Consider the following 27,537-nt stretch of genomic DNA (forward strand, 5'->3'; position numbering starts at 1 on the left):
AGCTTATGATTATGAAACCACTGAAATGTGAGGAGAAAACCACTGTTTTTTTCTCTCCTTCCTATCACTGTCCATCTTCCAGCACTCAGGTACACTCCTGTCTGCACCAACTCAAGCACTCAGTGAGGCAGAACCTGTGCTAATGTGGCTCCACCTGTTTGTTCAGGCTGCAGGATGTGCTGGTAGTGTGAGGTTCACCTGCCAAGTTCAGTGTGTTTCTCAAAAACAGGGCAAAATGGTAAATAACTCAAAATGGGGCAGGCTGAAGGGGATGGTGCCCATCAAAGCTGCCTCTCCTGCTGCCCCGCTCCTGGTATGCTGACTGCTCTTAAGGAAGAAGGCCATAAAGTGGCCAGGACTATGAACAAAAAGTTATTTCAGTGTAGTACCTGTGGGTTTGGATGGATCAGCCCTGAGTTTCTTGGTTGTGTGGAGTTCTCTCTTGGCTGAGCCACCCAGCTCCACATTTGTCCTCTTGAGAGACACAGTGGGCATCAGTTATTCAGCCACAGAGAGCCCAGGCAGGTCTGTAACCTCCCTCTTCCCCACAGCTGCAGGCAGGCAGTCTGGCACCAAATGGGAAATGGGGGAAGGAGCATCTAGGGATCTGCTCAACAGCAGCCCCAGGAGGAGCAAGGTGTGAGCAGGAGCTCCCGAGTCCCAGCACAAGGGGTTAGCTGGCAGAGCCAGGCCTCCACTCCACAGCAAATCTCTTGAACCAGACTGTGCTGAGCACACAGTGGTCTCTGCCACAATACAGCTTTATTTATTCAAGTAACTTTTCATAGAGCACTCTGTTCCTTTTCCTTATGTGACCCAGATTTCTGTTAATGATGATAATATGTGTATTTATCAAAGTGTCCTTCCTTGCTGTCTCTTCGGCAGAATGCATCACTGTTTCTCCTATTTTTAATGACATGCTTATATTCAAGACAATAACGTCTTTCAGAAGCACATCAGATAAACATTTAAGCTGATCAGGAAAGTATTATGCTTTCCTGAATATCACCAGAGCTCTTTATATAAGAAAGCAGCCACAAAATGCTCCTCATCTGTCGTTTGACAAGGAGATGCCTTGTGGAGCAATTTAAAAGTGTCTTGTTAGCTTAAGTTCCAGCCCTGAGACCTGCAACTTGCTGTGCAAATGGGAAGGCACAGTCTTCAGAGAGCCTTTTGGGTGCAGTCTTTTAATAAATGAAGGGAAAATAAGAACAGTACCACAGCGCAGAAGAGAAACAGATCATTATCAAAGTTGACGGGTTTTTCTTTCTCTACACATATTTACATATAGACCCAGAATACAGACTTTTCCTATTTTTCTCATGTTTATTCAGATCTATGGAATGCTTTTATTGCATCTGTCTTTACTCTGATTTAAGTTGCAATCATGATAGCAAAGGTCCTGATTCCAGCTCCTGCTGGGTACCCTCTGCCCCTGTTGATAGCACACCTCAGTGCCAGGCAGCCTGTGGTGATGCAAATCAGCAAGAAACAGCAACATTTCCCAGTGTCCTGCAGACTGTACTGGAGAGAGCTTTGAATCAGATTAAATGAGACAATTCCCATGATCTGCTTATTCTTGGGTCTGAGCTCACTGCTTGCATCTGGGGTTGTCACAAACTCTGCCTCAGCATCTGCATCATCTTAATTTCCTCTCAGTAACAATGGTTTCCTCGCTGGGGATATCAGTGGGACTGGAGTGTCTGCAAGCACCAGCAGAGAGATTCCTCTCTGAGTCATAACCAGATTCATCAAAGACTCTTTGACAAGTTTCAAAGTAGCTCCTACTCACATTTTTCACAGGAGCTGCTGGGACACAGCCCTGTGGAAAAGCAGCTCGCTTCATCAGTGAAGTGAGGGGTTTAGGGCTCTTTTACAAATCTTAACATTAATCAGCTGATTCTCAAAATGTGCATTATCAGACAGGCCAATTAAAGTCTAACAAAGCCACTCCAGCAAGATCTCATCTGAATGAATAATTATCCAACTGTCCCAAACCACGCATAATCAGCTGTAGGGCTGTCGCTGGGTCAGCTCCTCCATGCTTCAAGGTGTGAAGCACACACCTTGTGTTCTGTATAAATGGAAGTTATTATTCATTTGTATTTGCTCTCTCTCTTTCTTGCTCTAAATGTGCAGATGATATTTAGATATTTTCCCTCACTAATGTTTTTTTTTTTTCCTCAGAGCCTTATTTACTGGTCTTCTGTTTTTAGTAATGACTACCTTTGCACAGCTCATAAGGGAAGGGATAATGGAATGGGTAGGATTTTTCAATGTGCTTATTGTTCAGTGTGCACATATGTCAAATCCAGAGAAGTAAGAGTGAATAAAACCCTCCAGCTTCTTTTGAAGAAAATGAATCCTAAATTAAGCAGCTTAATAAAGTGGTTCCAGTCTGTTTCATTCACCAAGCTGAATTCTAGCTCACCATATTGCATTGTTAAAAACTAATCTGCAATTAAATAATAAAATCCACTGGTTTTTATTTTATTTTTAGAAATTCTATAATTTCTCAAGATGAAAAATCAAAAGTTTGTTGACACAGCAAAAGATTTAGAAGGATTCCTAGAAGCTGTAGTTGTAAAACAGAGGAGCTAAAACAATATGGGGAACATATTGGGACCCACACTGCTCACTTTCAATGGCTTGTTATCTTGGTTAGAAGATCAGACATTTTTCTAGACATGGTTTTCCATGGTTTCTTACTTGCCTAAAATATGGAAAATAGTGAAGCACTTAAGGATGCCTAATAGCTAAGTTCAGAGTATTGCTACTTACTAAGTTGCATATAATTAGAACTATTCCATTTGGGATCTCAGGCGAGAGGTACAGAAAGTTTTCTATTTTTAAACTACAGTTTATTTATTCTTCAGTGACTAAACCCAGATCTCTTACCTGTGGTCCAAGAATAAAAACTTCCATTCTAAACTATGCCTCGATGTGAATTCTTCACATGGCTCTTCAATGTTGCAGAGCTCCTGCAAAACAGTGGGCACATTCAGACATTTAATTCTATGAAATGACAAAAGGAGTCCACTATCAAAACCTAGGATCCACTTTGTTCATATAATAAACCACAGGAAAATACAGTGCTTTAAAAGCACTTGACTTATTTTCCTCTAAGGAATGTGTAAGACTTGTTTTATAGATGCATGAACTGATGAAAAATGGCTGAATAGTTTACCTTGAGCTGAATTTCAGAGCTAGGATAAATAGTCTTAGGGTCTCATCTTGCACTCTTTAGGCAAAATTCCACAGCTTTTTGCAAATACTGGTATTGGAATATGGATGACAGCTCCAGGTCCAGCCTCTAACTGAGCTGGCTAATGCCCTCCTGAGCAAGCAGCACCTGGAGTTGTTATCCCTGTCATCAGTGCACAGTGCCACAGGACATTTACAGACCAGCAGGAAGAGCCCGTGACACACGTTTTCCATGTGTTTCAAGATGCAGATGGCTTCCTTGCACAAAGGAGTGGTGGATGGATATCTTTGAAGGCTGCAAATTCCCAAGTGGTGTAGCTGGTCCCCTTGTCCTGGAGCTTCCCAGGCTGCCCCCTCTGAGACACCCCATCACAAAACCAGCTCTTCTCAAAAGCAGCTCCTGCTTTATACCTTACCTTTCCCAAATACCCACTTGTGTCATCTCCCACTCCCAGCCACAGCAGTGTCCTCTCTGCTCTCCCAAGCCCGTGCACAAGCAGCCTGTGCCACAGCCCCGGCTCCCGCAGCGCCCGCGGCCGCGCCCCAGGGCAGAGGCGGCACAGAGCTCACCTTTAAGAACTGCGGTGTGACGAGACGAACAGTCGCTACCAGGCAAATCTGCTCCTCCGTGGCTGACCTGAAAGCTCGTGCAATAGCTGACTCAAAGCCATTACAGGAGGGTGTAGGCACTAGAAACAACCAGACAATTTATTTAAGAAGAAGAGGAAGGAGAGCTCTCTTTTCATGTCAAGGCAGGTAGGGTGACTGATGAAACCCAAGCAACAAACTCCTCCTACCCACGGGGTGATGCCACGCTGATCCACGCTGATGTTATTTAAAGCATGACCCTTTAGGCTCCAAGTTACACAGCTGTAACCACCTATCCCTGGTTTGTAGGGGAGCTTTGTAAGACAGCTCTGAGCAGCTCACAGTGTGCAGCTGCAGTCTCCTTGTCAGCCTTTCTCCAGGCCAACATTTGCAAGATTTGGGATTTTACAGGCACCTCAAACTACTTAATCTCTGTAAAGTGTCATTTCACTGCCACAAGTGAAACAGAATACCATATTTTACTGGCTATTTGAATAAGTAGGCTGCTTTACAATAGGCAGTGGGTCAGAGGTATTTTCAGTATGGTATCAGCTTTAGGCACAGCATGAAGGAGAGCGCACTCTTCTGATCAACAGCCTCCCCACCACTTTTGTATGAAAAATATATCCAATGTACGCACAGCTCATTCCATCTCTGACAATTACAGGGCATTTTCAGCAGAAGCAGAGCCTTTAGGATGCTACAGATCAACACAATTTAAAGGAGAGAGGTGGAGAGGCAAAGGTAGGCCGAAACAGTAACTTACCATGAGTAAAATATTTAAAATCCACTACAAATTTCACATATTCATACATCAGGGGTTCATTTGGATCTAAGCTGCCTCTTGCTAAATGGCAACAAAACTCTATTTGTTTTTCCGCTGAAATGAGAGAGAGGGAGACACAGACAGTGGTATTAGAAGTCTGCACCTTAGCTCGCTCACATATTTAATTTATCTACCAACCCTGCTGTGGTGGTATCTGGGCACACCCTGCTGGGATGCTTCTGATACCCAAAAGTAAATATTTAACTGCTAGGAGCAATTATCAGTTGTTTCTGCTTAAGGAAATGTATTCTCACCCTTTTTTTCTTGTCTCTGCAGTCACCCAGTAAACTGGGTGTGAAACCCTGGCTATACTGGTCAGCAGCATTGACTTCATGGATGCAGGATTTCATGCAAAGCAGTTACATGGTACTGCAGTATCCTGTTCTGGCACTGCTCAGAAGGACCCAAAGCGCACTGAACTCACCCTAAGCCATTAACAGTGAAGGGCACCGTGCCAAGCTCTAATCCAGTTTTCTGCCCCAAGTCTGAACTCCATGGATTAGGCCACGAGGCCTTCAGCCAGAGGGAAACCACCCCCAGGGCAGAGCATCATCAGGCTGCTCAGCTCCCACTGATGCTCATGGGGCAGCAGGGAGGGGAGCCCAGTGCTGCTTGGTGCCCTTGCCAAACCCACCAGGAAAAGGGTGGGGCCCAGCACAGGTTTGGTGAAATGCAGGTGATGGGAAGATGCTCCTGCCTGCTCTGGTCCTGGGGACATTTTCTCAGGGAAAGGGACATTCTGGGGGTGGCACAGCAGCCAGCAGTACAGATTCAGACAGACTGTTCAGATAGGGAGGCTGGTGCTTAAGTTACGTTAGGGCTTCTCTCGTGTCCTGAGACATGCAAGCTTCCTAAGGAATAACAGCTCTGCCAAAACTGGGATTTCTCCAAATTTTTGTTCCCCTAAGCCCTCATTCCCTTTTCAGGCTTAGTCTAGCATCCCACCTGGGGAAAAGCATCTCCTGAGGGCAACTCCATGGGGGAAGAGCAGATGGTAAAACAAAGACTGTCCTAATCAAAGAGCAAGTACTGGGAGCACACAGGAACATTAGAACTGTGATGCACTAAACCCACAAATGCAGCAGAACAGTAGTGGCAGGCAAGAGCATTAAATAGCTGGAGAGCTCTGTGCAGACTCCCCTGGGAGCTGTTTACCTTTGGCAAACTTCCCTGACCAACAGACAAGAGCAGAACTTACCATTTAGAAAATCAGCTGCAACAGGATCTGTCATGAGCACATGTGGAGAAAGGAGCTTGTACACTTCACTCTGCTCCCGCTCAGGCAGAAAGTTTAATATATTTTGGTCCACCAAATCTGACTGATACAAAAGAATGCTTTGTCATGTTCAGCAGCACAGCCTGACACAACCACATGCCTTTTCATCCCTAAGCAGAGCACAGACGCTGCCCGTCTGGCACGGATGCCTAAGACAAGGAAGCCCAGTCAATCTGTAGATGGATCTAGGGCAGAACATAACCCTTAGGCTATTTTACCCCAGGATTACTATCTATTTGCAAAAGGTTGAATGAGTCCCAGAGGTTGCCCCTCAGTTCAGACACAGGTTGGAGAAGAAACCCTGATACCACTGGAATATAAAATGATGAGAAGTGAAGCATTTTTCTTTGAAAGCATGACACAGAAGATGGAGAGCTCCTCCCCACATCCTCTGTTTGTCTTCTAGGCTGAACATCTGGCAAAATCAGCTTGACCTGCAAGTGATTCAGTGCTCATCGACCCACACATTCTGACTAAAGGGGTTCTACCAAAATGTCAGCACAGATTTGTTCTTTGCATACCAGGACATTCAGGTAACTGTGTGCTCAAATTTCTCCTCATATAGGGCATCCTTGGTGCTTCATGCTTGGCACCAGATAAAGAGAAAAATGTTTTTGAGGAGCCAAGCTGAAATTTCTGCACCTGACAACTAACTGGTTTCTAGAAGTTCTCCCAGAAAACCCTGAGGCCACACACTTGTTACTAAAGGCAATGGGCTCAAAGTAGAAAAACCCAATGTCATTAGAAGAGCATAGATTCAGTTCTGAAATAATGTTTACATTATCTAAGAAGAGCTTTGGCATGGATTTCACAACCATAAGATTTTCCATTAACCTGGTGGGACAAACATCTCCCAGAGCTTTAGATGTACAGCCAAGTGATGAGCTATGAGTAAAGTGATTTTGCGTAGTTGGGTTTTTTTGAAGCTAACTCATAGACCCTGGGAGAGAATCTGTTATTCACAGGAACTTGAGAAACTCCACAAGAGTTCACTGGTTGACCTCCCACCCACAGTCAGTCAGTTGCCTCTTTGGTTGGACAAAACCAATCCCCAGCCCTGCACTGGCTGATTTGCATTAAGGAGGGGAATGAGCCTTCAGTGTATTGCGTGGTCAGAACTTACCGGTAAGTGTCCTAGCAGAGACGAAACACTATCAGATACATAAATAATAATCCCATCAGTGGTAAGAGCAATGAGAAAGCCATCTAGTGCCTAATGATAATAGACAGGAAAAAAAAGAAAAAAAACCAAACCAGAATTATGCAAGGGAAAAACTTAAAATATTTTAGGCTAATTGATTCTTTAATGATGCTTCTAACAGCTTAAACCTAGCAGAAATTAATCATGGAAATGACAGTTCAGTGTGGAAAAATAAAAATTACACATGCTGTCTAATTCAACATTCTTTTTATATTCTTATTTTTTCATTCTCATTATTATTAAATTGACTTGTATTTTTCACCCAGTGAGTATTTATTTAACATGAAGCGAGACAGTGATGCTTATAATTTCAACACCCACACAATCCTGGTGACTTCAGTCATTTCGTTATGTGTTCTGAATTACACCATAGTTAACAAGGTCAGTGTGTAAGGAGATGTTAGATATCATCATGGCAAACCCAGCATTGTGGATGGATGGATGGATAAGCAGAGACAGAAAAATGATACAATTATGTATTTTTAGCAATTTATGGACAATATGAAGAAGATCTAAAGCCTCATTTATTTTGCTTAAAGCACTGATTTGTAAGGCTAGTGACAAAACAATTTTAAGGCTTGTTTTGTTTCCCCTTTCTTATTCACAGTGGTTTCTGTCCCAGAGTCAAAACTCTCTGTCCCTTTTAAGTCACTGCCTGTGCTTTTCTCCTTGGGTGTTGTGTTCTCCCTATTCTTCATAACATCTCCTTGTACCATTTACCCAGTGTCTGTCCTTATTCTTCTCTAACATCAAGATCTAGGAGGTTTAATAGCTGGTCAGCACTGTGCACAAAGCCAGCTCTTCTAAAGACACTGTGAGGCTGCTCTGCAGCTTAGCTACAGGGAGCCAAAGATGCAGCATTCAGCATCTCCCCCACCTCACTGCCACACTCTGCCTTTGCTCAAAATGAATCGTCTCTGGAAAAAAACCACTGATTTTAAGCAAACTGTTTAATGGCCTACCAGAGTCCAGCAAACCATCACTTATTAAAGGGCTGGCTCTCCTCCACCACTTCCAATCTTCGGCGGGAATTTGTTTTGATTCAGCTGGAACAAGCTAGCTTGTTCGGTGAGAGAGATTCCCAGAAAGAATGAACAGACTTTTCCAGAGAGGTGAGTCATGACATCCTGATGAAAAGGAATAACTAAGACACAGCAGCACCTCCCAGCTCAGCCCAGCATACACCCTTATTTTGGTGGGGCAAAGAGCAGCAGCTGCCCACGCAGGGTAGGAGATGTCCCTGCGAGAGGAGCATGCAGCACAAACCCAGAGCCACATCCTTAAGAGGGGAGAAATATAGGCCTGGGGGGTGTTTCTAGATCAGCAAAGCATTTTAGAGGTGGGAGTATCAGAGCTGTTTTCCTGAATGTACTTAAAGGCAATTCAAGCAAAAGAGGCAGCACTCCCATCACGAGGACAGCAGCACACAGCCAGCAGCTGCAGAGGCAGCACAGGCGATGCTGCCTGGCTAATGGGATGTGGGAGGAAGAGAGCTGCTCTCTTTTTTCAGGTCCTTTCAAGTTTTTCTTAAAACTGCCAGCTCTAGCAGCTCTTCTGAGAAAGGAAATTCTCTTTTTCCTCTCTTACGAGGCCAAATCAGTCTTCATTCCTAAAGGAAAAGCCATTTATCTTCAAGGAGAAGCAATCACATTTTCAATTCTGTGTCTGCAAAGCATTTAGTACAACATTGGTCTCTGTCAGGTTTGTATTGCATGTGCCATCAGAGTAGAAATCATTAACATTGGGACCTACAGGGGAAAAGGAACTGTATATCCCTGAACTACTCCACTGAACTGATTATTTCTCCCTAATATATTTCATTTCTTCTTACCTCTAACATCAACTGGGTGAACTCCTCGTTGCTAAGAAATGAAGGCTTCCAGTCTTGTCTAATCTCACAGGCTTCTGTCTGTGCTGTGATTTCTTAAAGAGAAAATATCAAAAAAGCAACATGACTCATGCTACTTGCAATTTTTTTTTCATTTTCAAGTAACACTAGATTTCTTTAAAGAGGCTTTTAGAGGAATCATCCTCAGATCATTCTTCACACAAAGTCTTCTTGCATGCAACAGTCATTTTCCATGCCATCATGATACAAATGCATCAGAAATCAAGAAACGGAAATTGAGACATTTTAGGTGGCCTGAAAATAACATTAAAAAGTTAAGGTCAATGGGCTAATTTTAGTGTAGTAGAGCATCCCTGTGAGCAAAGGGTGTCTGCAAATCTCAGGCTGTTTCAGAAAGGCTCTTGTGCATGCCCAGGGAGCAGGACAGGCTGACAGTCATCTCCTAATCCAAGAGACCTGGGAAGATGGCATAGAATCCTCTCCTGACTTCTGTAATGGGTGCTGTTCCTCAGTTTTGCCCTCCTCATGTTCTGTTTGAGAGTGCACAATGCAGGCCAGGGGATGGAGAGGCCAGTAAGGGAAATGATGTCTTCACAGTAAAAAGCATACAGCATCTTTCCAAAGCTATGTTTAACTGGTCAGCAATGTAGTCAGCTCTAGCCCATTTCCTGAGGCCACCTGCTGGGTCTTATCCTGCCCCTCACTTAGGCTCATGTCCTCTGTAGATGTCTGAGATGCTTGGGAAAGACAGTTCTCATTTTCTGAGTGGAAACTGGCTGCTGGGCAGATGCAGAGCCAGCACCCCCCAGTACCTTTCTGTTTCTGTAGGAAGTCGATGGTCCTCTGCAGTATTGTAGACTTGTCCATCTTGAGAGGGTGGCCGTGGCCCTGCAGCATCGTGCAAAGCTCTTTAATGAGGACATTGAACTGGTCTCTCCTCTTCTTCTCAGATTTGTTGCGTGATGCCCTGAGTGACAGAAACATAAACGCCACTAAGCAGAATGAAGGACCTACAGCTCAAACCAGGGTGAGGTAAACTACCCTGCCCCAGCAAAACACTTTAAATACAAGAATTTAAACTCTGCTGGGAATGTTAATTTGTTTAAAATTGGGCTTGCACACAAGGATTTTGCTGGTGCTTAGAGCCTTGTAGCAAGACTGAACTCACCAGCCACAAGGAACACCTGGAGGTAACAAGTATGTCTGGGTTCATTTGGAAAAGGCCATATCCTTACATACATTTTGGCAGCAGTTCCCACTGTTTCAAAGGCAGTGATAGTGAAGGTGTTATGGGAGAAATTCCTTCACTAAGAGAAAAGTATGTTCATGTATGTTCATGTTTTGCTCACTTAATTTTATCAACTTTTGTTCTGCAGTTAGTACACACAGATATGAACGTCAAAATGTGAAGGATTTCTCTGATCTGAACTTGCAAAAGGAGCTTATCAAGAGACAAACTGCAGAGTCAACTGAACTGCAGAATAAAATCTTGTATGTGGTCTTGAAAATCTACTGCTATGATATGAAACTGGGAATGTTAAGAGTCTGGCTGCAGAACTGCAGACTAGTTTTCACTTCACATTGATACAAATTAAGAATGTTTTATTAGGGTTTTCCCCTCCATTAAAAACAATAAAGGAGAAAGCAAATCCATCCAGTTTCTTACAAAGTGTTCTTCCCAATGCTTATATCTGAGATAACACTCTTTTCATATGACCTCTTCCAGTAGTAATTAATTTGCTTTTCAAGTGTATTCATGATGACACAACTTCCTGTGACCTAGACTGAGGGTGGTATGCAGAAAGCATTTCCATTCATATTCAGGTTGGCATTTGGATGTTCCAGGTCCAGCATTCACGTTCACAGCCATCTCTGTTTTGGCACTCATGTGCAATGACTAAATAAAACTGAGCCAAGTGCTTCTCTGACAGGAGACTAACTCAGACCTGTGCTAAAGCAGGAACTCTACCCCAGGCAGGCAGTACTGCTTGATGCCAATAAAATCACAGGTCAGGAATCCTGCTTCAAGATACTAAATAGTCATGGGATAGCACGAGATCCTGAGGGCACAGCAATGTAATTTAACGACCACTCAGCCAGACAACCCATTGTAGGGGTGGCCAAACTCTGTGAGAAACCCAAAAATGGTGACTTAAATTATGCTGCATGTGGTCAGCTATACACAGCCTGTAAACTGTGTGGGAGCTTTGCCTCTGACATCAGTGGGGTCAAGTTCTTTGTCAAGCACTGGACAACACAGCATTTACAATTCTCTTCCAGGAGTGCATCCTGTCATACCTCTTTGCCCTGTCCTTCTCATCTTCATCCATCAGTTCGTTTACACAACACAGGACTCTGCAAGGAAAAGACAGAAGTACTTACTGAGACACATTCCCTGATCTTGCTAAGAATATTCAAACATGGAGCATAGTGGTTTGTACTTAAAGACCTCCTGGATGTTTCAATCTTCCCCTTCCCAAATTCCACTCTCGGTATGTCCTTCCTTGTCTGTTCAGTCAGCTACTGAGGCATGAGAAGTGAGACCACTGCTACATGCCCAAACATCCAGCTACGACAACAGGGAAAGATCTGAAAGCCAGCAGCCCCTCAGCCTGCCTTTGGCATTGCCCCCTGAGCCAGGATAGGGAGTCCTGCTGAAGCACCCATCTCTGCACAGGAATCAGCATCTTCCTGGCAAATGGGAGAGCAAAAAAGAGAGAGATCTGACCTGGTGTCTGCACCAGGCAGCACCACAGCTGGTTGATTTCAAGCACTGCACTGCTTGAAACACATCTGGGATTTCTTTTCCAGTGGAAGGACATAGGAGAAAGAAAGAAACTGTGCTAATCCCCTAAAGGATTAGTATTAGGCAACAGCAGGATATTATCAGGGTATCTAAGAGATGATATGATAGACAGGTTCATCCAAAGCACCCTGCAGCCAATGACTGCTGCTTGCACTGGTGGAGTTCTCCCACATCATCTGAGCTGTGTCCTGGGATTCACACCCAAGGCTTCAATTTAAAACATCCTCACCTGGCACTAACCAGGGAAGGAGAACAGTTGGCAACAACTCCCGGTAAGGACACACTACTCCCGAGCCCCATTAAAGGATGGAAAATTCAACACAAGGGTAAGGTGACTTGCTTTCTGTGACTCAGATGGGCTGAGTTTGAGGGACAGACAGTGAGGGAGGTGCAGGTGAGGCAGCTGCTGTCACTCCACGCCACATTGCCCAGGTCAGCTCTGCTGGATTGCACCCCTTCAGACACCTCCAAAGAGGAAACTGCACCTGTCTCCACCATCAGCACCAATCTGCCCCCCATCTCCAGTGAGCACTTTCCCTGCAAAACCCTCTCATGCTGCCCAGAACTCAGGGGGCATTTTTCAATAGGTACATCCAAAAGATTTTCTCTGTTTTGAGACTACTCCAAGCTCAAACAACTTGGTAGCTATGAAAGTAATGCAAAATAGAACCACCCACAACTGTCAGGAAGTTGAAGATGCTGCTCACAGCAACAGCTACAAAATTTTATCCTTTCTTCCCTGCTCCAGGGCAAGGATCTCCCTCCCTGCATATGACCTGGGCAGAAGAAACTGTATGAATTCTTTTGTTATTAATGCACTGCATAAAGAGGGAGTGGTTCTCACTGCCTGAGTCACCAAAAGCTACAAGCCAAATTAGAAATTACCTGTTCTATTCCTCAGATTCATCAGTCCAGACTGACAGAGTGGGATTAGCACTTCTGATCACCATGTAAATAGAGATGGAGAAAAATTAATCCTGGAAGGAAAAGCAAGTCCAGTTAAAACACAGTTGCAGGCAAGACTTAGCCTAGACAGCAGCAACCACTTCAAGCTGAGAAAAGTCTACCACCACAAATTAGAAACATGCCTAAATGTGACTGATGAAAGCTCAGCAAAGCCTCCAGCAATGGGAGCTGGACCAAGTTCTTGGGCTCCTGGCTCTGTGGGCACCACCCACTGCCACAGAAGCAGCCTGAGAAGGCCAGTGTGACCTCTCATGTCCAAAAAGCCATGTGACCTAGCAGGGGGGCAGAATGGCCCTACTGGCTTGGAGCCACTGAGGGTCAACTGGAGTTCTTCCAAAGTATGACAGTTTACCTGGTGTGCTGTGAAACCAAAAGTAGGACCTGTACCTCATCTATCACATCTTGCAACCAAAACCTCCTTCAAGACAAACATGATCAGCAAAAATCAGCACAAGCCACAACCACCCACCTGTGGATGGACTTAAGGCCTCCCCTTAAGATTTGCAACTGATGGGACACACAAAATCTAGGAAAAATGTCATGTAACTCCTGACACCCTCAGTGACGCTGCAACTGGAAACAACACCTGCATAGCAAACTTAAACTCAGTGGATCTGCTCTGTCTCTGTTCTCACAGCAGTTGTACCCTGGCCAAGTGACATGTTTTTATCCTGGTTCAAAAGGAGTGTGTGACCTTATTTGTCACCCACCTATTGAGCTGAGGCACTTATCACTGCTGCTCATCCCTCAGTGCTGTTCTATCAAAATCACACAGTTGTTTCTTCTCTAGAAGAATGACCCCTACAGAAGTCTTGGTGACTTGGGATGAGTTCAGAGATACTTAGGTATAAAGAAAATTAGTTTTAAAGCAATGGATTAAATTATAAGAAGTGCTTGTGGATACACAGGAAGATCTATCACAATTTTTCAGGGAACGTTCTTTGTATGAGGACTTAAGCATGCAAAAATTCAGCTAAAGAAAAGGATTCTTCCTGAGCTTGGAGTGCAAAGCATTGTTTTATAGAAATTGTATTTTATGGAAACTTTGTCCGCAGGTTGTCTGACAACTGAAAGCACCCAGGAAGCCTGGTGGGTTTTCTGCCTCATTAGCATGGTTGGCCTCCCACCCAGCTGGAAAAGCAGCAAGTTGAGGGAAGCTGTTTGGTCACCAAGAGAGTCAACAGCCCAGCTAATGCTCACTGAGTCTAAACTGGGAAACGAAGCTTGGATTCTCCAGTCTCCAGGAGGAGCTATCACTCTGCTGCAGTACAGCTGATGTGAGCTGCCAGAAGCAGAAGGATGGGGCTTCCTAATGAATATGAGCAATGCCCTCAGCCAACACCAGCCTTCGAGGAGCTCACAGAATAAATGGCCATAAAAGAATTCACAGGCCCAACCACACAGAGCAGCTTTTTGCATGATGCAGCAGGATGGTGAGCTAGAAAAAGTCTTAGTAGAAAACACCTAAGGACAAAATAATCTTAACCGGCTTAAGCACTTCAGGCCTACATTTAGCTAAGTGCTTTTTGTCTTGTTATGAGACAGAGCTAAATATAGTAACCAGAATACTTAAGAATAGTTTCATAAGGGTTGTATACACTCCTCAGCCAGATAAGGCACTTAGCACTACTGACAGCAGTATGTCTGCAGCTTAAGAGCATTTTAAATAGCCCCAGATAGAATCTCTTTGACCTTAACTGTATTAACCAGAGGGATCAAAATTTATTTATTGCCTCCTGAAAATCCCCTTCTGTAACACTTTGAGAGAGGGATTCCTGAACTCTGTGGGCAAGTAAAGAGGAGACTTGGTCTCATTTCTCATCCCACCTACAACAGGTGAGGATCAGCTTTCTCACAAAGCAATGCACATCCATCACTGCTTAATGCCCTCTGTAAAGGGAAATTATTTTTTTCTTCCTTTGTACAGGGAGCCTCAGAAACCACTCAGAGTGTTTTAAGGGCATGTTATATTTTAGACTTTTCAAATATCACAGTATTTGAAGTTGTTTCCAGGGTTACAGAAAGGGTAATGTAGCCAAATGACAGCCTTAACAAGACAAATGGACTTTGCAGACAACAACTAATAGTTAAAGCATTATTCCATGCTATCTGCTATATTTTGGCACATTTTTTACTGAAGAGAGACTGGCAGAGGGAATTTTTTTTAATTTTCTGTTTTGCAGAACTGTCTGACTTCAGGAGCTATCTAAAACTGCAAACCTGTGACTAAAGAAAATGTTTACCACACAAACCATCAAAACATTGACACTACCTTGGGATCATTCTTAACGGAACAGTCAGACCCGTGCCCTGAAACCAACAGCTCCTATGAACATTTTATTATAGGTTAAATTTTAATTATTTGGTTATGTCACTGATGGCAAGGCAAAGATATTTCTATGTGAGATGCTGCCCATTTCTTTGATCAGCAATGAATAAAGCTTTCATCCATCACCTAAAAGTGTCCCTGAACCCAGATGGTTTGATTGCTTTTCCCAGCTATAACAACTGGTCTAATGAAAAACATTCTCTATGCATAAAAACTTTGTTCAGCTTGTATTTAAATTTTCCTAGAATTGTGCATTAAAGTAACATACAGCAGTTAGGGAGTCTTCAAATCTATACTGTAGGAAACATTTTAATTATGGAAATGTGCTGTGCTAATAATTTCCACATACTTTGCATGCAATGAATTCATCAGAGAGCCCTCAATTACAAGATGCAGCACTTTGTGGCACAATGCAATCACAAATAAGAGAGATAATGCATTCTCTAGCAATATGATTTATATGTCAGTATGCCAGTGTTTCATTATTCTTGAGGCAACAGGAGGGCACGACTGTGGCTGGCAGCAAACCAGCTGATTTCATTTTTGAAAGGCAGAATTTAACCTCTTCAGTAAAGTGCTACTGATTCAGCTGTAAGACACTTATGTAAACGGCAGTCGAAAGACCAAAGAGTGTGGCTGAATCCCTATGGATGCTCAGCACAGGAAGGATCAGCACCTCTGCTGATGCCCAGCAGCCCTGCAGTCCCGGCCCTGCCACTGGTGCTGTGCCACCCACCCTGTGCTCCCAGCCATCTTCCCGTCACACAAATATTTGCCCCAGTGCCACAGTGAGCGGGCCAAGAGCAGCAGCTCGGCAGGGTTGTGGCATTCCCACCCGCCAGAGCACCCCCAGGGCACAGCCTCACCACTGCTGTGTCACAGCTCAGCGTGAAGCCACCATGCAGAAATGCAAAGACTAAACCAGGTGTAGCAAAGGAGTTGCATATCTGTGTTACTGGATCTGCTTGTTTAATTTTTTTCTGCCTGTTATTTCACCCTCTCCTTTCCTTGCCATGCCTTGCCTTCTGTTGTTCTTCACTCTTTCCTGCCCTTCCCTCACTTATCCCCCTTGCTTAACATCCACTGGATCACAATTCAGAGAATTGGATCTCTTTTGAACACGGTTTCCCCCCATCTTGCTGTTTCTTATATTACCTGCCTTCATCTTTCCGTTGCTTTTTGTTCTCCATGTTCTTCACTTTCCTTTTCTCAAAAGAGAAAAAAATGTACAATGACCTCAGTTTTAACAATCACCCAGCCATTTCACTGTGGGAACTTGGCTGGCCCAGGTCTGAGGCACATATGACTGACAGATTCCCTTTAGGGACAGACTGCCTTAGGAATCATGCTGGTGGGGATCTGATGGGTTTTGGCTCCCATGACACCTTGGTCCAGCTACAGGAGCACTGGGTCCTGTCCTGCCTGACAGCTCCCAATCCCAGTTTCAGACCCTCTTTGGAGGAACTGGGATCTCCCTCAGGTCAGTGGTAAAGCTGTGCAGCTCCAAGCTTTACAGAAACACCACCCTACATCCACAGTGTGGGGTGGCTGAGGGACGTGGTCCAGCACAGCACACCCTGGAACTCTTTGCAGGTACTATATATAGGTACCTATATTTTCACACAGCATCTTTGTTTGCTAGAACATGGGTGATGGTGGTCAGTGGCTGAGGGAACCAAATGTTCTGTGTTTTCCCTTTGTTAACCTGCCAGAAATGGACTTTCTGTGCCACTATTGTAACTGTTGCATCTCAATGAACTTACTTATGTACAGCATACTCTCCCCTGGTTTATTGAGCTCTAAATTTAGGTTGTTACCTGTGACAGATTTATGACTATGTTCATTATAGCAGTAACAGCTTCAGACAGAAGCTAAGAGGTGTCCAAAGAAAATGGATTATACAAAACAATTACACCATAAAAAGGGCTGTAATGGAACACTGTGATTCAGCACAGAAGCGACATGAAAGATACAGGCAGGAACAATGGTAGTGTGTTGGGGTTTTTTGGTGTTTTTTCTTTTTTTTTTAACCAGTATACGGTGCTTCTGAAAAAAGAAAGGCGGAAAAGGATTAAAAACTAACAGATACTTGAAAAGAAAAGATGATTACTGGAACATTTTGTTCTCTAGGATTTTTGTCAGATCCTGGAGAAAATAGCCAGCCAAGTTTGTTCTGTTCTAGCAAATTGCTGAACCTTGCAGGATAAAGATACAACACTGTAGAATACTATTCAAAATGTCTCTGGGGTTTCTGTAACAAGAAGAGCATGCATCTAATTAATTCTACCAATTTGTCTAATGGCCCCTTAAAATTCCCAAACCATGGCAAACAGCAGAATGCTGATTCACAACCCTAAGAAATACAAAACTGTACTTTTGGCACAAACAGGGTAGGATGAAAATGCATATGCAAATAATACTTCTTCTGCAGTCTTGGGTGAATACCTGTGTTCATTTATAGCCATTCAGTTACTACAGGAAAGGTAAATAAATATATGTTGTAGTATGAAATGATGATGTCCAACCTATAAACAATTCTTTACCATACCTGACTCAGACAAAGAGCCAAATAATCCTCAAATAATAACATGGCTTTTCCTCACGTAGGATGAGAGCAAAGGTAGCTGTTCACAGTTAATCCCTTCAGCAGCAGTTGAGATTGTGTTTTCATGGAACTACTTCCAAAAAAGGTACATAGAGCTAAAGAGAAGGCAGGAATACTGAAAGTGAATGGACAAAAGTCTTTTGAACAGAATGTTCTCCAAAACTTTCAGCTCTTAAAGCTCTGTTTCTTTTTCTGGCTGATCCAAATGATGAAAATGCATGTGTGTGGGGGTGAGTGCATAAACACATTTTACTTCAGAGCAATTTGCAAAAAAATACCAAGAGCAATTTCTACCCAGGAAAGCAGTGGTGACATTCAGGATGACTCCTGCAGCGCTCACCTCCTGATGTTGGGAGTTAAGTAACCATTGCTGCTGAGTACATGGGAAGGGAGGTGAGCAGAGCTCCCTCACTCCTGCCTCAGGCCCCTTCCTATCATATTCACTTCTCTGGCAAATCACAAAGGAGTGGAGGGTGTGGGAAGGTCAACCCAATAAATTTCAGCAACGAAAACAGTTACTTAACAGGCTAAAAAAATCCCTCCCAAAGCTATTGATTATCCAGCTTAAAAAATAGGAACACCTTCTGATCATAAACCTGGTGTTGAAATTCTGGCTCATTGCAGGGTTTCATTCAGAAGAGTTTTACCATTACCAGAGCCAACCAGCAAAGGACATTTTTAAAAGAAACCAGCACTCTTCTCTGTCGGCAGTTATCTTCTGCAGAACTGCCTGCAAAGCTGGTGCTGGGCACCCTGACCCCTCCTGCTCCACTTTCAGGGCTCGCCAGCAGGAGCAGGGAGCACCAGACTCCCTGGGAGGTGCTGTGCATTACTCCCACCAAGAGGACACAGCTCGCAGCAACTGCATTGGTGGCATTGAATGAGGTCATCGGGTCCTTTCTCGGTTTTGGATTTTGTTTTGGCAACAAGGTAGGTACAAGGACAAACATGTCAAAGCTGCCTGTTTGGATGCATCACCCTGAAATCCCTCTTGTAATTCCTCTTCTCCTCTATTTACTACAGGTCAAACTCATCCTAAGCAGAGAGCTACATAAAGTCTGTGTGTCAGTAAACTGCCTACTTTTATGCCTTGAACTCTTCCTGTGCACAGAATAAATGTAATCATTAGACAGCAAAGAAAATCAGTGATCTAATCAGACTAAGTACCTTCTCCTCTACTTTTCTGAGTAAGAGAATACCCCCAGCAACTACCAGTTCATTGAAAGAGGCAATAGTAGCGTTCATGTCCTTAGCTGTTCTCTTTTTTTCCTCAAACAATACATTTTTTGCTTTGTTTCTTCTTTGCCTTTCTCCATCTTATATATAAAATGCATTTCAGATGCTTGAGGACGGTACAGATAAGATGAGCACTTGTGCTTTGTGTTTGCTTGTGCTGGAGGTTGAAGCGATATTGCAAAAATAAATGTGAGGCCTGAGGGGCTGCTTGCCTTGTACAGTAAAAGCAGGGGCTTTCAACTGGGTCAGGAGTGGGTTCTAGGTGGTTCCAGGACCACACTGCAGAAGTGCTCTGCTCCAGTGGGGCAAAACCACTGCATATGACTTGGCTTCATGATGCACTACTCCCAGTTTGCAGGACCAGCAGATGGTAGGAGCTATTTGTGGACTGGAGGATTTTCTTTCAAACGTGAACATCTTCTGTCTACAAGCATTATTCCCTGGGCATTGCTCTATAAATGTGCTTCAACTCACTTTAAAGCCTGAGAGCAGCCACAGTCGACCCTGGAGCCAGGATGCAGCCGTGGAAGTGATGTACTCACCACCCGTGAAAGCAGGAAGAGTCGAGCAGCTCCCCAGCCCACTTCAGGAAATACTCTCAGGACTCTTCCACTACCTGAGCAGACATTTAGCAGAGCTGCTCCACACCTGCACAACGGGTCTGCCCCTCTCTGGCATGCTCAGACTGGCTGTGTGTGACACAAATCAGAGTCTGTTACAAGCACACAGCTTGCTACACCTGCATCACCCTGACTGTGATCAGTCCTGTGTCTCTGGATCCCCCTTCCAAGAAAGGGCAATTCAGCTGCTCCTCTGCTGCTGTTGGGAACAGGTGGGAAGGCAGCTGGATGGGCAGGATGCTGCACAGACAGTCTGCAGACAGCCAGCAACCTTTGGCCCTGTCATTTCTGTACTTCCTTAGATCTGCTTGGTCCTCTATGCAGCCTGGGGAGCCCTTTGGCTGGTGAACTCTTGGAAGTCTGGCCCTTGTTCAGCATCCTTTGATTTCTACTGAACAATGTCTACTTTTCTGACACTTTGCAAGCAGCTTGCTGCCATCCTTTCTCCTGTCTAGTGCTTTTACATCAGGAAGTCTCAGCACACTCTACAAACACAGTTATCCATCCTTGTTGTACAAATGAGGAAACGGGTACACATTTTACTTGTCTCCTTTTTACAAGTGTCCCAGTTGTGGGAAGCTGAATTTGAAACAGTGAATGCAGTTACAGCCTAATTTTCAGTAATGCTGAAATCCAGCATAAGCACCTACAAATATTGAACATTTTGGAAAAGCTCGACCTAAATCATTGACCCAAGGTCATGCAGCAGAGTTAAGAAGTGAATCCAGATGTCCTGATGATTAGCTCTGTCTACTGGCATTCAGTCAAGTCCTCCCTCCTAAAATAAGCTTCCTGAAGCATCTAAGACTATAGTCTTAGAACTCCCTTAAACACGCAGCACTGGTAAGACCTGATTTCCAAATTAAGGAGGGGAGGGAAAAACCCAGTTCACTATTTTTTCCTCAAGTGATCACTGAATGACCAATGAAAGGGCAGCTCAGAGTCGTTTGATCTCAAACTTCTTCCTATAAATAAAAAAGGGAAGATTCTTCTCCCTTTTCAAACAACATGAAGAAAAAATGTCCTGCCTCAGTAATTCTAGACCTGAGTAATTAAATCTGTTCTCTGTTATAATCTGTTTCCCATGTGTATCACCAACCTGGAATTTCTGGAACTCAATACATAAGGAAGCTATTCAATAAAAGGAAATACTACAACAAAGGGATTAGAGATAGGTCTGAACCAGACTGAAAGGCTCCCTATACCAGAGAAGGATCCAGTTCCTTGTCCAGAGTTCAACTTTTCCATCTCAACCAGTATCTCAAACCAAACACTGCAAAAACAATGGACCTCCCAGAGCCAGACCACCTCTCACCTCTGGTTCGGAGGCAGAAGAAATGAGGGAACAAGTTGAGGAGACTGGTATTGCAGCAGAAGTGGAACAGCACTACCTGTCTGTACAGTTAACTGCTCAGCAGAATACAACAGAGTATTTCAGTTGGAAGGGACCTACAATGATCAGCTAGTCCATCTGCCTGATCACTTCAGGCCTGACCAAAAGTTAAAGTGTGGTATTATGGGCATTGTCCAAATGCCTCCTAAATGCTATCAAGCTTGGGAAATTGACCACCTCTCTAGGAGCCTGTTCCAGTGTCTGACTACCCTCTCATTAAAGAAAAGCTTCCCAATGTCCAGTTTATGCAAAAGACCTGTGAGAAAATTATAAAGAGCTTAGTAGTTAAAATTCAAAGTCTTCCCTCCAAGCTCAGAGTTTTATCTACTTATCCATTAAATGAATATCAAAGGATTCACTGCAGCTGAGCTAACTGACCTCATTTTACATCTTTGGCTTCATGCATTCAAGTTCAAGCATAAGAAACTTCCTTACCCTCTTGGTGTGTTTAATTCTGGAGCATTCCAGCTATAATGTGCACCTAAGTCAAAAGGAATTTAAACAAAGCACTTAGATTTCAAAATTTGTGTTATCCTCATTTGGCTCCCAGAATTTCAGCTGCTTTCCTTAAATGATCTGCTCACATCTGCTCTCCAGCTGAGCCGTGTTCATGCCCCACTGACCTGACCGCTGCCATCTCTGTAATCTTGCAGCTGAGAATAACCAGCAATGCACTCAGTCCCTGTAAGTGTCAAGGGCCTTTCAAGAAGGAGGAGGTGGAAAAGAGGCAGCCTTTATATAACAGGGAAAAGTAGGATTTCAGAGAAAAAACATTGTTCGGCTAAGGTGAGTAATGGGAGCTGCACGCCTGAAGTGCCCTGGTCCAGTTCCCTCAGGCAATGCAAACTGGAGGTGTCAGCATCTTGCAGGATTATTCTCTGCAATGGCAGCTGGCAGATATTTTTCTAATAGAGAGCACAGCAGCATTGTTCACACTCATTTGATTCTATTTGCTGCTGTTCCTATTCAAACTCGGCTAATCCGATCAAGTTATTTCTTGGCCTGTGCCTTAAAGCTGAGTAAGTAAACACCTTTCATAAGGTCTGGGCCCACTTGTTTCAAGTGCATGATTAAGGGCTAGACTTGAGCATTATTGTGAGAAAACCCACTTCATTACTCACAATTTCCAAAATCACTCACAGGTGTCTTGAAGTGGCACTTTTCCATCCAGTGTTTTACTCCCTGCATTACAAATATATAACACAGTGGCAAAGGGGCCCAAACACCAAATATACATTTGTGTTCCAGCTGCCCTAAAGAACGGCTCTTTGAGCTGAGAATAGCTCAAAATGGCACCACTTAGAGACTGTGATGCAAAATATTTTCTGTGGCTACCAGACCTTCTCCACAGATGTCTATTCTTGTTTACTATGAAGAAGACAGATGATAAATATAGTCAGCAAGTGTATTTTGGACAAAGTCGTACTCATTTGTAGTATTTGCATTAAGTAACACTAGAAGACTTATGCAACAGAAAAGATGTTGACCCAACTGTAATTCCTTCTCTGGTACACCAAGGATGGATTTGTACTATTGAAGTTTACAAGTTTTTTTCAAGAAGAATTGTTGCTGCTTATGCTGGTATTGCTAATAATATAACTGGTATTGGTAATAATGTAACTGGGGTTTTTACACCTTTTTTTAAAACACCCCCACACAGTTCTCCTTCTCTTTTCTGAGGCACTTTTAACTTCACATCCAATATTCTCTTTTGCATTATCTTGCCCACATCACTTCTCAACTAGCTCCTCAAAAGATGGTTATTTGTTTTGAAAGCTTTGGGAATAAAGGAATATTTAAACAATTAACTGCAATCATATTCGTCATCTTGCATGGTACCATGAATATGCACTAGAAATGTAATGAGAAAGTAAAACTTTCCTTCAGGAAGAAGAAAAGAGAAGATAAACATCCACAGATCTCTCTGTCATTACTTTCTTATCTTTTTTAGACTGCAAATATGCCAGTCATTGGAACACTTTCATACTAGGTCATTATTGTTACACATACTATGCACAAAGACCCAAGGCCTCATTCTGTCGTAGATAAGCTATTCACACACATCTTTTTTTTCCCCTTGCAGTTTATTTGCATGGCTGACTGGATAATCAGCCATAATAACAAAGTATGACTCAGCATGGCTGAATGTCCAATTCACTTTGGGGATTTTCTTGGAGGGTTTTTTTTTTAACTATTGAAGACCAGAAAAGATGTGTCCCTCCCAGATAAAATTAATGTAAAAAAGATTTGATTAAACACAGAGGTCAGGGGAAAGGGAACGGATCAAACAGCAACATTTCTGCTGCCATGCCCTCAAAGAGGCTCTGGCCTCTTCAGCTGCTCTGACCAGTGCTGCAGGGTGCAGGGTCCCTCGTCCCCCCTGCAGGATGGACAGGGGGATTTCTCATGGAAATCCCCTCCTCAGGGCAGAGGGAGGCTGCAGGACAGAGAACTGGTCATGTTCCTCAAGGATGGGCATCCTTGATATTAAGGACATATGTGTTTTCCTGGACACCTAAATTCTGTCCATGGGTTATTGCCATTGTGCAAGCACACTGAATATTTTAAAATATAATTTATTTCACATCTTCAATAGTCCAGTACTAAGAATCCTCCTAGTATCAGTTCAAAATCATGACTCCAGTACGACCATTAAATGAAATACATGGGTCCCTCTCTCTCAAAGGATAATTCTCCTCTACTTAAGCAAGTCAATGGCAGTAGCAGTGGACACTGCCATCCTGCTCAGCAATCCTGGCTGTATGGATGTGACAAAGATGGTGGATCTGAACCTTTGACACCTCTGGTCCCTGGTTTTCAAGTAAGAGAGCTGAAAAGGCTGCAGTGTGAGAACATATTTCACCTGGGACAGAGTGAAAAGAGCATTTAGAGCTTGGCCCTTCATTTAGCCAGATCCATTGGCACATGTCTCTATTTTTAACTATCTGTGCAATTCTTGGGTGAAAACAGATTTGTGTTTTCCAAAATTAGGGTAAACATGAGTTTTTTACCTAGGGCTTTAATGACAAAAGTACTTTAAACTGTATAACCATATACTAACAATGTCTGTTACTGTCTTCAACAGAACAAAATTAGGCTGGCTGAGAAAATACGCATTAAAATCAGCTGAAGAAAGGAATCACACTGTAATGTACATGCATAAAAACCACATGGATCTTATTTCTGTGATAATCTGACTGTGTAATACCACCAAGGCCAGCGAGATTCCTGACAAACATCTACGCAGGAGCATGAGCCCAGCAGCAGAAGTTAAAAATGCCCATGACCTTTAGCTGGCAGTCCCAGTTTCCTCAGAATTCCACACTGTTTGAGAGGCAAACATCATCTGTACTCCCAGCCTCCTTCCTTAGTGCACTGCTTACATGCACATCTGCTAAAAATCACAAGCAAACTACACAGTAGTTTAACCGAAACTCAAACAGAGAAAACATTCAATTAGGCAGAGAGAAAAGCTAACTTCCTCCTTCCTTTCCTTCCTCTCATCAGCCTTTCTGCAAGAGATCAGTGGTGAAACTCTTATCTACTTCAAAATTGGTATTGCACCCACCCTGATTTAATGCCAAAGTTTCTTCCAATTTATTTCGGTTTTGTTTTTAACAAGTGAGAAGTGCAAAACAAACAAGACATTAAAGCTGTGTCCTTAACTATTGCTTACGTAGAGCGAGTACTTCAAAGAGCCAGCAGAGATATGAGAGCCACTGCCCGAAGGGGCACAGAACACCTTATCCTGGCTCAGCCAGCACACACGAGCTGTGCTCACCACCACAGCTTGGCACCAACTGGGCAGTGCAAAGCCAAGGCAGAGGATGGGTGCTCAGGCTGTCATGTTCCTCTCAAAGCCAGAATTTACTCTGGTGCCATGAACATCTCCCAGTGGCAGAATCTCCAGCTTTGTGCTCATCCTGAGGACAAACGCTGCACACTGTAAACCAGGACTGAGCTGGCCATGTTTATCAGGGTTAGGGATGTAAAGGACTGTGATTCTCCCCCTCTACTCTGCCCTCATGAAACCCCACCTGGAGTTCTGCATTCAGCTCTGGGGTCCTCAGCACAAGAAAGATGTGGACCTGCTCCAGGAAGTCCAGAGAAGGGCCGCAAAAATGATGAGGGCTGGAGCAGCTCTGCTATGGAGACAGGCTGGGAGAGCTGGGGTTGTCCAGCCTGGAGAAGAGATGGCTCTGGGGAGACCTCATTGTGGCATTCAAAGACTAAAGGGAGCTTATAAAAAAGAGGGAGAGTGACTTTTTACATAATCATATAGGACAAGGGGGAATGTTTTTAAACTAAAAGAGATTAGATTTAGATTAGATGTTAGGAGGGAATCCTTCACTGTGAGGGTGGTGAGGCCCTGGCACAGGTTGCCCAAAGAAGCTGTGGATGCCCATCCCTGGAAGTGTCTGAGACCAGGTTGGGTGCAGCCCTGAGCAACCTGGTCTGGTGGAAGGTGTCCCTGCCCATGGCAGAGAGGTTGGAATTTGATGATCTTTAAGGTCCCTTCCAACCCAAACCTTTCAATGATTCTCTTTGGCTGTCTTCAAAGTGAGCCCCTGGTTACGATCAGTGCTGTCACAAAATGTAATCCAAAGTACCTAAACTTCTTTATTCTACACTGACGTTAAAATGAATAAGAAATCAAGTACAGTGCCTCAAAATGCTTCTCTTCAGCCTCAGAGGCTTGTTTACCATTGCTGTAGTAGCTGAACTGCTGAATGAAATATTTACAACTATTCATGCAATCAAACTCATTTTCCTTAGGAAATAACTGATTAGGTATCTCACATCTGTTCCTGACAATGATTTAAGCCTCTGCTGATCCCTATCTAGACCTGACATGAATGTTAATGTTTTAGAAACCATCATCCTTAATGGGAGGGTGACGACAGCCTCTCTGGGTCTGGTGGTGGTTGAATGCAATGGGGAAGCTCTGCTTCATCTGCCGGTGAAGGATGACACAATCAGCCCACAGTTTTCTCTAACCTTGTGACCCAGGGCTTGGGAAGCCCGGTAGGAGACAGAAGCTACAGTAGAGCTTGACACAGAATTATCTTGAGAATTATCTTCCTATCCCTATCAAAAGTTTTTAATATCTCCCAGATGCTGGCTCTCTTTATGCAGAGCAGCAATCCTGCTCCACCACACTCCAGGGTTGCATGTCATCCTTTCACCAGTGTTTCCCCATTGGGGCCCTTTGATGGAAGCTGCTGCAAGCATTGCAAGGTTGTGAGAAAAACAAGCTGCTAATAAAGCTGATTGACATGATATCCTCATAAACCATGATGCTCATGTCAGGAAAGACAAAAATAAATTACACATTTTTCCTCAAATAAAAGCTGTTTCATGGGTAAAGAGTCAATGGCAATGCACTATTAGAGAGAGAAATCTAATGTTTAGCTAACCTATTCATCTGACAATCCTCTTTTCCACAGGAAATTTGTCAAAAGAACTTACCAAAAAAAGTAGGAAAAAGAAGTATTTATCTTAATATACTCTTTATTTCTGCAAGAGCAAGGGAGAAATCTTCATCCCTCTCAGGTCAGCTGCCACATTGTGCCAAAGATTCCAATAAAAAAAGAGTTGGTCTCTATTACTGCTCCTTCTGGTAAGGTTGAAAACTGGGCTTCCTAAGTTCTGAAAAGAGCAACTAGGTCAGAAGAAAACTTTTGGCTTTTACTACAAGGTCAAGGGACTGAAAAACAAGTGAAGTTAATGCACATTTGCCTGCAAACAACCTTGTAGAGCCGTAATTCAAATAGAAATGAAGTCTATGTAAGTGTCTGAAGAGTAATCTCTGAAACAGTCAGAAATGCTGCATAAAAGTAGATTTCAAACACAATCCAAAGAAGATTAAACTGGAAATTCATCTCTCTTAGGACTTCTATACATCATAAATAGGCATTATGCCTTCTATGTAAAGCAGCTCATTATCTGATTTATTCACCAATATATCTTCTTATTCAAACAATTCAAACGAGACTATATTGGAAAATCCCAGAACAGTTTCCTCAGCACAGCAACTTTTGAAATAAGTTGATGATTTATATTTATAAAATTTTACTTACTGTACAACTAAATTCATGTTTGTTAATATAATACACTATCTCTAAGGACAATTTTTAAGAAAGATGCTATCCCAGCTGGATCATTTATTAATATTCACATGCTTTCCTTCAAAAAAAATCAAAATACAGAAGTTGCTCTTGTCTGCATTAGTCTTTTTTTTTATCCCTCAAGTGAAAACAGAAATTCTGCTCTACTGACAACAGCCTACTACTGACAAACTAATCATTCTAACACTCCAGACTCCATTCTAACACTCCTTGCCTTTTTAACTATGAATATATCCAATATAAGGAATTCAGCTCCAGATTCAAAACATGTGCCCTAGATAAGACAAAGTTCTGACTCAGCCTCATTTCAGGTTTACAAATGGTTTAGTGACAATTTTAGTCCACTATTTTTTATTCTTCTCCCATTTTAGGCAATGGATCTTTGCCCTTTCCAGACAATATACCAGGACTATTGCAGAATCATATACACCTTCCTTCTAACAACCTTTTTCTGGGAGCCTCTCCTTACACACTCTGAATGATTTCCAGAGAGTCGAAACAGAATTGCAG

The 27,537-nt window shown here is 43.2% G+C and overlaps 1 protein-coding gene across 6 annotated transcripts in view; it reads right to left on the reverse strand.

Moving 5' to 3' along the window:
* PASD1 (PAS domain containing repressor 1) overlaps positions 1–27,537 on the reverse strand; it is a 103,591-nt gene that overhangs the window by 18,268 nt on the left and 57,786 nt on the right. For 4 of the 6 annotated variants that reach the window (XM_042039952.1, XM_042039954.1, XM_042039951.1 and 1 more), the window contains exons 2-10: positions 12,636–12,727; positions 11,243–11,299; positions 9,757–9,911; positions 8,927–9,018; positions 7,018–7,107; positions 5,817–5,937; positions 4,559–4,672; positions 3,775–3,893; positions 2,899–2,981 (exon numbers count right to left, since the gene is read on the reverse strand). In XM_042039952.1, the coding sequence (XP_041895886.1) occupies positions 2,899–2,981; positions 3,775–3,893; positions 4,559–4,672; positions 5,817–5,937; positions 7,018–7,107; positions 8,927–9,018; positions 9,757–9,911; positions 11,243–11,274 (806 nt within the window). In that variant the 5' untranslated portion in view covers positions 11,275–11,299; positions 12,636–12,727. Of the gene's footprint in view, positions 1–2,898; positions 2,982–3,774; positions 3,894–4,558; positions 4,673–5,816; positions 5,938–7,017; positions 7,108–8,926; positions 9,019–9,756; positions 9,912–11,242; positions 11,300–12,635; positions 12,728–27,537 lie in introns of those variants that run through there. The other 2 variants (XM_042039955.1, XM_042039957.1) reach the window with 2 other exon arrangements.

The sequence above is a fragment of the Corvus kubaryi genome, unplaced genomic scaffold (genome assembly GCF_017639235.1).
Source record: "Corvus kubaryi isolate FWS band 111438036 unplaced genomic scaffold, C.kubaryi_AGA036_p1.0 37395, whole genome shotgun sequence".
Taxonomy (NCBI): Eukaryota; Metazoa; Chordata; class Aves; order Passeriformes; family Corvidae; genus Corvus; species Corvus kubaryi.